General features: G+C 43.7%; 3 protein-coding genes and 1 pseudogene across 3 annotated transcripts; 1 reads left to right on the top strand and 3 right to left on the bottom strand.

The window, feature by feature from the left end:
- Positions 1-472: 472 nt before the first annotated feature.
- On the bottom strand, positions 473-2,580 carry LOC117791136 (annotated as a pseudogene).
- A 1,232-nt stretch (positions 2,581-3,812) lies between these two features.
- On the top strand, positions 3,813-5,997 carry LOC117791135 (heat shock protein 68-like). The gene has a single exon (XM_034630802.1). It carries the CDS (start codon positions 4,024-4,026, stop codon positions 5,965-5,967), a length of 1,944 nt encoding a protein of 647 aa, XP_034486693.1. The 5' UTR covers positions 3,813-4,023; the 3' UTR covers positions 5,968-5,997.
- A 330-nt stretch (positions 5,998-6,327) lies between these two features.
- LOC117791137 (rhodanese domain-containing protein CG4456) lies at positions 6,328-7,016 on the bottom strand. Its single transcript, XM_034630804.1, has 2 exons — positions 6,447-7,016; positions 6,328-6,404 (listed from the first exon to the last, which is right to left on the bottom strand). Exon 1 carries the CDS (start codon positions 6,942-6,944, stop codon positions 6,450-6,452), a length of 495 nt encoding a protein of 164 aa, XP_034486695.1. The 5' UTR covers positions 6,945-7,016; the 3' UTR covers positions 6,328-6,404; positions 6,447-6,449.
- Positions 7,017-9,070: 2,054 nt separating this feature from the next.
- Positions 9,071-11,535, bottom strand: LOC117791354 (phosphatidylserine decarboxylase proenzyme, mitochondrial). Its single transcript, XM_034631083.1, has 2 exons — positions 11,318-11,535; positions 9,071-11,213 (listed from the first exon to the last, which is right to left on the bottom strand). The coding sequence occupies exon 2, from the start codon at positions 10,523-10,525 to the stop codon at positions 9,200-9,202; it is 1,326 nt and encodes a 441-aa protein (XP_034486974.1). The 5' UTR covers positions 10,526-11,213; positions 11,318-11,535; the 3' UTR covers positions 9,071-9,199.
- Between the last annotated feature and the right edge of the window lie 216 nt (positions 11,536-11,751).

Raw genomic sequence — 11,751 nt, 5'->3', positions numbered from 1 at the left:
TTAAAATATTGGCAAACATGTTTAAATCCATTTGTTGCAGCTTAAATCGCAAAATTTGTAATGCAAACTTTAAAAATTGGTCATGTAAAGCCTACGCCACAAATGTATCGAAAATTGGTCAAGTCGACTTTTGTTTTGTTAAAAAAATCGTAAAAGAAACGGACAAGTTGCTCATTGATGTGAGATCCGAGAAGGAAATTGAGGAAACTGGACGAATTCCCGGCAGCATTAACATTCCTTTAGATAATTTGCACAATAAACTGGGCTCAACAACCAGCAGCAATGAATTCTGTTCCCAATTTGGTCGAAAGAAGCCGTCAACAACCACGCAATTAATATTCACCTGTCGCTCAGGTAAAAGAGCTGAGAAATCAGCACAAAAAGCAGTTGAACTTGGATATAGCAATGTCTGGGTATATAAAGGATCCTGGAATGATTGGCAATTGCGAATGAAAGAGACAGAAAGTTGTGATAAGGAATAACAACATTTAATACTTTTATTTGGAATATTAGTAACAATATAAATATGTTTAACAAGTTGTCTGGTTGTGAGATCTGAGTAATATAATAGATCAACTCTAATTAGTATATTATTTAATCCTTGGTTATTTGAGTTTAATCCACCTCCTCGAAAGTGGGTCCTCCACTGTGACCACCAAAGCCTCCTGCCTGCTGACCACAATACGCCCCCTGAGCTTGCCCCTGAGCTCCTCCTGCTCCTGCTCCAGGTCCCTTCTGATGCATCCTCGTCATGATGGGCAGACAGAAGGTGGTCAGCTCCTGCAGCTTGTACTCGAACTCATCCTTGTCGCCTGTGGTATTGGCATCCAGCCACTGGATGGTCTCCCTGCACTTGGCCAGGACACTGCTCTTGTCCACCTGCGAGATCCGCTCTCCGCCATGCTCGGCTGCCTCCTTCACCCCGAAGGCGTAGCTCTCCAGCTGGTTGCGAGCCCCGATCCTCTTTCGGTGCTTCTCGTCGTCCTCGGCATACATCTCGGCCTCGCTCAGCATGCGGTCGATGTCGGATTGGGAGAGGCGTCCCTTGTCGTTCTTTATGGTGATGTTCTTGGCATTGCCAGTGCCCATCTCCCGGGCGGAGACATTCAAGATGCCATTGGCATCCAGGTCGAAGGTGACCTCCACCTTGGGCACACCCCGAGAGGCGGGCGGAATCCCGGTCAGGTTGAAGGTGCCCAGCACATTGTTGTCCTTGGTCATCGCGCGTTCTCCCTCGAACACCTGGACAGTCACCGCCGGCTGGTTGTCCACGTACGTGGAGAACTGATTGGACAGCTTGCAGGGAATCGTGGTGTTCCTCTCGATCAACTTGGTCATCACTCCACCAGCTGTCTCAATGCCCAGGGACAGAGGAGTGACATCAACCAGGAGCACGTCCTTAATCTGGCTGCTCTGGTCTCCAGATAGAATGGCAGCCTGGATGGCGGCTCCATAGGCTACCGCCTCGTCAGGATTGATGGACAGGTTGAGGCTCTTTCCGCTGAAGAAGTTCTGCAGGAGATTCTGTACCTTGGGAATTCGAGTAGAGCCACCAACCAGGACAATGTCCTGGATCTGCTGCTTGTCCATCTTGGCATCATTGAGAGCCTTCTCCACGGGCTGCAGCGTGTTCCTGAACAGATCCCCGCACAGCTCCTCGAACCTCGCCCGACTGATCCTCGTGTAGAAGTCGTGGCCATCGAACAGCGCGTCAACCTCAATGCAAGCCTCCGTGCTCGAGGACAGACTCCGCTTTGCCCGCTCGGCGGATGTCCTCAGGCGACGCAGTGCTCGGGGATTGGAGCGAAGATCCTTCTTGTACTTCCTGAGGAACTCCTCTGCCAGGTGGTTGACGAGTCTGTTGTCAAAGTCCTCGCCTCCCAGATGCGTGTCTCCAGCCGTGGACCTCACCTCGAACATGGAGCCCTCGTCAATGGTCAGCACGGAGACATCGAAGGTGCCGCCTCCCAGATCGAAGATCAGCACATTGCGCTCTCCCTGCAGATGCTTGTCCATTCCATAGGCCAGGGCTGCAGCCGTCGGCTCGTTTATGATGCGGAGCACGTTGAGTCCAGCAATGGCACCCGCATCCTTGGTCGCCTGACGCTGCGAGTCATTGAAGTATGCCGGCACTGTGATGACGGCATCTCTGATGGCCACGCCCAGATACGCCTCGGCGGTCTCCTTCATCTTGGCGAGCACCATGGAGCTGATCTCCTCGGGGGAGAAACGCTTCTCCTCCCCCTTGAACTGCACACTGATCTTCGGCTTGCCCCAGTCGTTGACCACCTTGAATGGCCAGTTCTTCATGTCGTCCTGAATCTTCTCATCGTCAAACTTGCGTCCAATCAACCGCTTCGCATCGAACACACTGTTCCTCGGGTTCATGGCCACCTGGTTCTTGGCCGCCTCTCACCAATCTCTCCGCATCCGTGAATGCCACGTAACTGGGAGTCGTCCTGTTCCCCTGATCATTCGCTATGATGTCCACCTTGCCATGCTGGAATACTCCGACACACGAATACGTTGTCCCCAAATCAATGCCAATTGCTGGCATTTCGAATATTTAACGGATTTCTTCTATCTTTTGTAATATGTTTTTGTAGATACTTCACTTATGTTTGGTATTTCACTTCTTTCACTTTATTAAATAATATATATTTTGTAATACTTTTATATTGCTAGTAAGCCTCTTCTTTTATTCTCAGTTTTTGTTCTACTTTAATTGCTTGTTTTGAACTGAGACGTGGTTGCAATTTGCACCGCTATTTATACTCGGATACATCTGCCGCTACATTTCCCCTCTCTTAGTGGATTCTTCGAGAGCATACTCACATACAGTGTGGTGAAAGGAGAGGGGATTCCTTCGGAAACTTTAGAATGTTCCAAATATTATGGGTGTGAGAGAGCGAGATGCACTATGCAAGCAGGCAAATTATTAACGACTGTTTACTCTTTAGTGTTGTCCAGCTTTTATTAATATCAATAATTGGACTCAGCATTTTCGCCAAATTACTCGTATTTATAATCATGATAACTAACCTACGCCAATCTGGGCAGTTGGCAATAAATATTTCCCAACATATCAACTTGATTCATAAAAAATTACTTTATTTGAATAATAGTTTTGTTATTTGAAAAATTGTATAACTATGAAGCCTTAAAAATAATGGTTTATTTAAATGCACTCAATTTTCTTAATTATCTTAATATTTCCTTAATTTACATACATATACTCGAACCTATCTGACAATGTGAAAAAGTCAAACAAAGTTAAAATAAAGTAAAATAAAGCCAGATGCTTAGCTCAAATTTGGTCGTTTTGTAATTACGAAATAGTTTGTTTTGGGTATAAAATAGTTAATGTGCACTGCCTTGCATTGCAAGTGGGAGGAGATCAGACAGTTAGTGCACAGACTGCACTGCACTGTGGTGACTTTCCACCATGCACTGTGGTGTGTGCAAGGTCAATGTCAAGTTCACCAACATACATGCATGAGTGCATGGTGAAATACATTAGTATTAAGGGGAAACTGTCACAACTGCTGGGAGGTTGAGGCAGGTTAGTTTTGTTTATTCTTTTACGGAATTGCTGATTCAAGTTATTGATAGTATTAAAAGCTGGACAACACTAAAAAGAGAAACAATTATTAATAATTACCTGCATCTCGCTCCCTCACACCCATAATATTTGGAACATTCTAAAGTTTCCGAAGGAATCCTCTCTCCTTTCACCACACTGTATGTGAGTATGCTCTCGAAGAATCCACTGAGAGAGGGGAAATGTAGCGGCAGATGTATCCGAGTATAAATAGCGGTGCAAATTGCAACCACGTCTCAGTTCAAAACAAGCAATCAAAGTGGAACAACAACTGAGAATAGAAGAAGAGGCTTACTAACAATATAAAAGTATTATAAAATATATATTATTTAATAAAGTGAAAGAAGTGAAATACCAAACATAAGTGGAGTATCTACAAGAACAAATTGCGAATGAGAGAAGAAATCCGTTAAATATTCGAAATGCCAGCAATTGGCATTGATTTGGGGACAACGTATTCGTGTGTCGGAGTATTCCAGCATGGCAAGGTGGACATCATAGCGAATGATCAGGGGAACAGGACGACTCCCAGTTACGTGGCATTCACGGATGCGGAGAGATTGGTGGGAGAGGCGGCCAAGAACCAGGTGGCCATGAACCCGAGGAACAGTGTGTTCGATGCGAAGCGGTTGATTGGACGCAAGTTTGACGATGAGAAGATTCAGGACGACATGAAGAACTGGCCATTCAAGGTGGTCAACGACTGGGGCAAGCCGAAGATCAGTGTGCAGTTCAAGGGGGAGGAGAAGCGGTTCTCCCCCGAGGAGATCAGCTCCATGGTGCTCGCCAAGATGAAGGAGACTGCCGAGGCGTATCTGGGCGTGGCCATCAGAGATGCCGTCATCACAGTGCCGGCATACTTCAATGACTCGCAGCGTCAGGCGACCAAGGATGCGGGTGCCATTGCTGGACTCAACGTGCTCCGCATCATAAACGAGCCGACGGCTGCAGCCCTGGCCTATGGAATGGACAAGCATCTGCAGGGAGAGCGCAATGTGCTGATCTTCGATCTGGGAGGCGGCACCTTCGATGTCTCCGTGCTGACCATTGACGAGGGCTCCATGTTCGAGGTGAGGTCCACGGCTGGAGACACGCATCTGGGAGGCGAGGACTTTGACAACAGACTCGTCAACCACCTGGCAGAGGAGTTCCTCAGGAAGTACAAGAAGGATCTTCGCTCCAATCCCCGAGCACTGCGTCGCCTGAGGACATCCGCCGAGCGGGCAAAGCGGAGTCTGTCCTCGAGCACGGAGGCTTGCATTGAGGTTGACGCGCTGTTCGATGGCCACGACTTCTACACGAGGATCAGTCGGGCGAGGTTCGAGGAGCTGTGCGGGGATCTGTTCAGGAACACGCTGCAGCCCGTGGAGAAGGCTCTCAATGATGCCAAGATGGACAAGCAACAGATCCAGGACATTGTCCTGGTTGGTGGCTCTACTCGAATTCCCAAGGTACAGAATCTCCTGCAGAACTTCTTCAGCGGAAAGAGCCTCAACCTGTCCATCAATCCCGACGAGGCGGTGGCCTATGGAGCCGCCATCCAGGCTGCCATTCTATCTGGAGACCAGAGCAGCCAGATTAAGGACGTGCTCCTGGTTGATGTCACTCCTCTGTCCCTGGGCATAGAGACAGCTGGTGGAGTGATGACCAAGTTGATCGAGAGGAACACCACGATTCCCTGCAAGCTGTCCAATCAGTTCTCCACGTACGTGGACAACCAGCCGGCGGTGACTGTCCAGGTGTTCGAGGGAGAACGCGCGATGACCAAGGACAACAATGTGCTGGGCACCTTCAACCTGACCGGGATTCCGCCCGCCTCTCGGGGTGTGCCCAAGGTGGAGGTCACCTTCGACCTGGATGCCAATGGCATCTTGAATGTCTCCGCCCGGGAGATGGGCACTGGCAATGCCAAGAACATCACCATCAAGAACGACAAGGGACGCCTCTCCCAATCCGACATCGACCGCATGCTGAGCGAGGCCGAGATGTATGCCGAGGACGACGAGAAGCATCGAAAGAGGATCGGGGCTCGCAACCAGCTGGAGAGCTACGCCTTCGGGGTGAAGGAGGCAGCCGAGCATGGCGGGGAGCGGATCTCGCAGGCGGACAAGAGCAGTGTCCTGGCCAAGTGCAGAGAGACCATCCAGTGGCTGGATGCCAATACCACAGGCGACAAGGATGAGTTCGAGTACAAGCTGCAGGAGCTGACCACCTTCTGTCTGCCCATCATGACGAGGATGCATCAGAAGGGACCTGGAGCAGGAGCAGGAGGAGCTCAGGGGCAAGCTCAGGGGGCGTATTGTGGTCAGCAGGCGGGAGGCTTTGGTGGTCACAGTGGAGGACCCACTTTCGAGGAGGTGGATTAAACTCAAATAACCAAAGATTAAATAATATTCTAATTAGTATTGTTCAATTATATTACTCAGATCTCACAAACAGAATAATTGTTAACCATATTTATATTGTTACTAATATTCCAAATAAAAGTATTAAATAAACATGCACTATTGAATGTTATTCTTTAACAAAACTTTTAAATTCATTAATTTATTAATCAGCTAGATTAAAATCGTTATTTGCTTTGAATATTTAAACATAATTGATTTATAAACGAAGTTTATGTCCAAGCAAAAAAAAACATAGTTTAAAATGTAATTAATTGAACTAAGTGTTTATTTGGGAACATTTGAATTCGTTGTTTGCTAATATTCAAAATATGCTCAATAAATTTCAGTTAAAATTGAGTACACTTTATTTGAACATAAACTAATGTTTATTTAATTGAATTGGATTCAGTAAAACTAAATGTTTAAAATATAATTCAATGTTGGTTTAACTAGGAATTTGTCTATTTGGGCAATCCTTCGTTCTTGGCCCAATCGAGCCAGGATCCCTCGTAGTTTTTAACGTTTTTGTAGCCCAAGGCGTTTGCAGCTTCTGCGGCCTTCAAACTCCGTTTGCCAATCTTGCAATGGAATATAATTTCAGTATCGGATTTAGGTTTATTCCGTCCATATTTGGATTTAAAGAGCTGATCGCTCACAGCCAGCTCTTGACTAACGTTGCCCAAGGGAATGTTAATGCTTGAGGGGATCTGGCCAGTTTCCTTCAGTTCGTCCGGTTCACGCACATCAATTAGCAGTTTTTGTGGCTCATTTGCCAATTTCTTAACCGTCGCATAATCCACAATTCCAATCGCATTGTTGTTGTTCTTGCTGTAGAAACGTTGAGAGACGAGGAAGGAAAGTTGATTTACAGCCTTTGGTTGTGTTTGGAGATTGCGAGTGTTGTGCAATAGGCAGCCAGCTGCTCTCAGCGCAATTGGACAATATTTGAGAAGCATTTGTTATTTATTTATTGCAATTATTTGAAAAACAAACGTTATGTAAAATCGCTGTACTTGCGTTGCCGGCAATCAGCTGTTTCACAGTGCTGCCAGACTACAAAAGTTTATTAAACTATTGTATCGTTGTATCGATATTGTTTCCTTTCGCCTATCGTTCACGTATGTATACTGCTTGTTGAAAGCGAATAACTTATTTTAGCAGTTTAAAATTTATTGTATTTAATTGACTTATTGGAAAACAATTACATGTACATGTATTTTAACATCAACGTTGCATGACAGTGCTGCCAGACTGCGCAATGACTTTCCAGTGAAATTTTGCGCGACATATAATCTGCCGCTTTTTGAACAGATTATGGGGAATAGTGAAAACTATTAGCTCTGACGTAGATGAATGTACATGTATGTAGATGGGATTGTTACCAAGTGCTTGACATTATCACTAAACGACAGCGTGAAGTGTGTGTGTCAAGGCAAAGGCTCAATCAAGTTCGCATCACATGATGATAAGTTTTACATACTCAAGCCGCCTTCTTGGTAGTTGCTGTCGTTGCTTGATTAATTCAATTAATCGTTAAATAGAATAGCGATCCCGGATTCAATTACACACATACATAGGCATTCGTTTGCTCGCGTATTTGGATGTGTATTCACACTGATAAGAGAACAAAAAAAAAGTTGTTTTCCTTTTCTTCCCGCATTAATTTGATTAAATAAAATGGGGTTTTTATGCATATGCGAGCAAACAAGTACAATAATAATAATAATATGTAACTTACTTAAGGCTGCCATATTAGATATAGCCATTGCATTTAAAATATACCTACTCTTGTACCATTTTGAAATAGTAGTAAAATAGTGGTAGCTGTTGGTGCAATTTGAGATTATGGCAGTTACAATTTTCGTTTTTGAAAAATAAGCAGTTTTATGACAACAAAATATATATAACTAGGGATGATTTATTAAGCCTGGTTTTATCCTCCATACCATATCGCGTTCACAATCACAATTCTAAAGGCGTTAATGTGAATTGCGATTGTTTTATTTTCCCATGAACTGACCGTTAATACAATCGACCATAAAGCTCAACTGATAACAGTGATGCAATTATAGCTAGATTATAGCTAAATTTAGCAATTTGTATAATAACAAAAGCTTGACGTTTAAAAAAAATGAGCTGACTACTTTTTCAGATTATAAGATTACTTAAATATATTTTAAAAAATCAATGAATTCATTGTAGAAACTATATAAGGAAAGAACAAAAATTGTATAAGCGCAGTAGTGGAATATTTTAATGAAGAAATTTCTAAGCAGATAAGATTGTGTCATGGAAAAATTCCGTTTTTCTAATTAGAAAAAAAAAATAGTATTTACTAAATGCTATTTAGTCAAGTGCAGCTTGTTAAGAATAATTTAAAGATCAAAGTGCATTTAAATAGTTTAAAATTTATATGAAATATGGATACAACAATATTTTGTGATCATAATAATATCATAGTTTGAATTACATAACATTAAAATAAACTAAATTGTTTTATACAAAACATGTACGAAATGTACCAACAGAGTTTTGGTACAAATGTACCAAATGTGGCGTCATGGCATGGTATACCTAAAACTTATAATTTAAAACGCATAATTTCAGTTTTCCTAACATAGTTTATAAATGTAAAAACAAAAAATCTTTTTTTTTTTAATTTAAAAAATTTTTAGCCTTTTGAAGCTAGCTGTATGTTCAAATTTGCTGATATAGCCCTTGAAACTCTGGCAACACTGACTGATAACAAGGCATACGTTATTGTATATATTTTTATATTATATTTATGTGTGTTAATACCGGTAATCTTGGGTCATCGACGTCATAAAGCGGCGCGTGCCATAAGAGTTTACTTGGGAGCAAATCGGACAGGATGGGGATTAATCAGAATACTACAATTTAATCACTAGTAAACAAGTTGTGTCTACTAATTAGTTTACAATATTAAATTGTATGTGAGTAAATTGTAGTAAACAAGCTGGAAATTAAGATGAAGTCATCATTTATATGCAAATTATATATATTTATTATTTATCAATTAACATGTATAAAACTAATATTGAAATTGCAAAATACAACTGAATTAATGGCAACTTAATACACATACATATCTATTATATAGGATACAAAACGAAATTGGTAAAACAGCAGCGCTCATCACAAATTGTTGTTGTGTCGATAGACCGATCGATCGATGGCTGTAATCGATAACTCATTTGCGCTCTTCAATGTGACCGATCGATTGACCGACTCTTATCTTTTGACCTGCCTCAATATCAAATTTGAAATTCTTTGGCGCCTCAAAGAGCAACACAATTGTGCTGCCCATATTAAACTGTCCAATGAGATCGCCTTTATTGAAGTTTGGTCGAGTGATGGATTTCTTATCATTATCAGCTGCCAGATGCAGTTCATCATATTCATAGGTACTGGGTGGATGAGCGCCAACATTGAAGCCGGTCCAGCGATTGGTTTTCAACTGTGCATCCATATAGATCTCCACAGATCCCACATTGGTGGCACCCACCGCTGTATAACTGAAGAATCCATGCTGCCAGTTGCCCATATAGAGTACACGCTCATTCAGACAAAAGAGATTGGGCAACCAGCTGGCCACACTGGGATTCACTGATAACAGCTCACCGGTGAAATGACGACGCACCGTCGGCTGCCATGCGGCGGGTGAATGAAACCGATGGTAATCTCCCGGTGCCAAGTAGATGACACATTGATAGAGCTCCGTGGAATCATCTCGTTGCTGTTTCAGCGCCTTTGCATAACTCAAACCCGATCTCTCAATGGGTCCAAGGAAATCCTCAATGCTATAGTTGACGCCCTTGACCTGTTCAATCCGGGAATCGGAGGCGCTGCCAAAATGCAGCACTTTGCCGTCGGCAGGTGATACTAATGGAGCCTTGGCATCGATGACACGTGCTCCTTCCCTCAAAGGACGCGTAAAGAACTCGGCCATGCTGTTGTAATGCTGATAATCCGGATGCAGTGCCTCATTCAAGTTCACATTAAACATATTCGAGTACCAGCCATAGACATATGGACGCATCATACTGGGCATATAGCAGGATGCCAACCAACCCCAGCAGCGACTCATGATCCTTAGCGGAAGTGAGCAGTACACCATGGACTGGAACTCGGAGGCGGTACTGGGTGTTCCCTTGCGGGAGCAGCGCAGCTTGTGCAGCTGCCATTCGATGGCGCCAAACACACACAATCCCATGGGCGCCCAGCGCAACAGGAATCCCGTCCAGCGTGCGAGCACATTGCGACGCACTGTTAACTGACGCTGACTCTGTTGTTGTACATTCGACTTCGAAATCGATTTCGACTTGGACAGCGCTGTCGTTTCATTGGACGCCGCATTTGTTGGCAATTGTCGAAAGTGTCGCAGCATTGACCAATTGCCATTTTGTGGCATGTGTTGTTTTTGTTGTTGCAGCTGCTGCTGTTGCTCTTGCATTGCCTTGCGCACATTGCCAGCTTTTAATAGAAAACGACCGCGCGGTACAAAATACGAAACCATAATAATTGTTGTTGTTGCTCTTGTCTGGAATTATCGCTCTTCTCTGCTTCTCGTTGTTTCTGTGCGCAGCGCCGTCTTTTGTAGCGTAGACTGATCGTTCTCTCTTTATCGCTTCCCTTACGCACACAGCGCCAGCTGTTGTTGTGTAGCGTAATAGTCCTTTCGCCTTTCTGTAGCAGCGCCACCTGTGGTTGCGTGTGTTTATCGCTCACGTCCTTTCTGCTTCCCGTCACGGTTTTGCTTCTTACCGCACGCTGCGCCAGCTGTTGTATAGCTTAATAGTCCTTTCTGCTTTTCGTCTTACTCTTTCTGTGCGCAGCGCCACTTGTTGTTGCTTGTTATGATCGTTCACGTCCTTTCTGCTTCCCGTCTCGTTCTTGCTGCTCTCTTGGTTCTGCTTCTTACCGCACGCAGCGCCACCACGCCGTTGACTGATTACGTATTAACGCTTAATGCGTGCGTTGATCTTTGATAAAAACAAGAAAAAACAAAAAGGTGGCGCGTTGCGTAGCTGTAGATTATGCTATGGAGCTAGAAACATGCGCATATAGACTTAAGCAAGTTGAGTTTCAGTCAGAAAATGTATTTTTTTTCCTTGTCTTTGTTGAAGTTCAATGCGAATGGTTGCGTTCGAGTAGGAGTGAGAAAAACGACACTTCCGTTATGTAGCCGGGCGACGACTAAAAAACTGAAATGAACGTAAAGTGCGTTGAAAAGAACGAAAATGAGATTGAGATTGTGTGGTTGGTATGTAGGCGCCATTATGACTACGTCGCATGTGATTTTGCTCACCAAAACAAAAGCAACAAACGCTCTCCCGCAGTCTGTTTGCTTATCAATTGTCTCTTCTCTTTTTTTTACTTTGTGCTTCTGATTATTATTTGTAGCATCAACAACAAGCCGTTCAGTTGTTCAAGGTTGCCGTGGCGCGCGCCTAAATCTCTTCAGTGGACCACAATGTGTGTTTGCTGACAAACTGGTTTTTACTACTTTTTTTTAAGCTTTTGTTTTGGACTCTCTGTTATGCTGACATCTGTTTGTTGCCATTTATTTCAGTACTTTGGCTAGCTTTGTGCAAGTGGATGGCAACTCTGTGTGTCAATGAAACGAATCGGTATAGCTAGAAATAGCTAAAGTGTTTTTTAAAATCTAAAAGTTATGAATAAAAAAAGATGAGTTTGAAAAAAGTAATACAAAGTAAAGATGATGTAATCACATGAAAAATT

Source organism: Drosophila innubila, assembly GCF_004354385.1.
Source record: "Drosophila innubila isolate TH190305 chromosome 3R unlocalized genomic scaffold, UK_Dinn_1.0 2_E_3R, whole genome shotgun sequence".
NCBI classification, from domain to species: domain Eukaryota; kingdom Metazoa; phylum Arthropoda; class Insecta; order Diptera; family Drosophilidae; genus Drosophila; species Drosophila innubila.
Note: the sequence above shows the minus strand (reverse complement) of the source record. Positions and strands in the feature narration are given on the sequence as shown.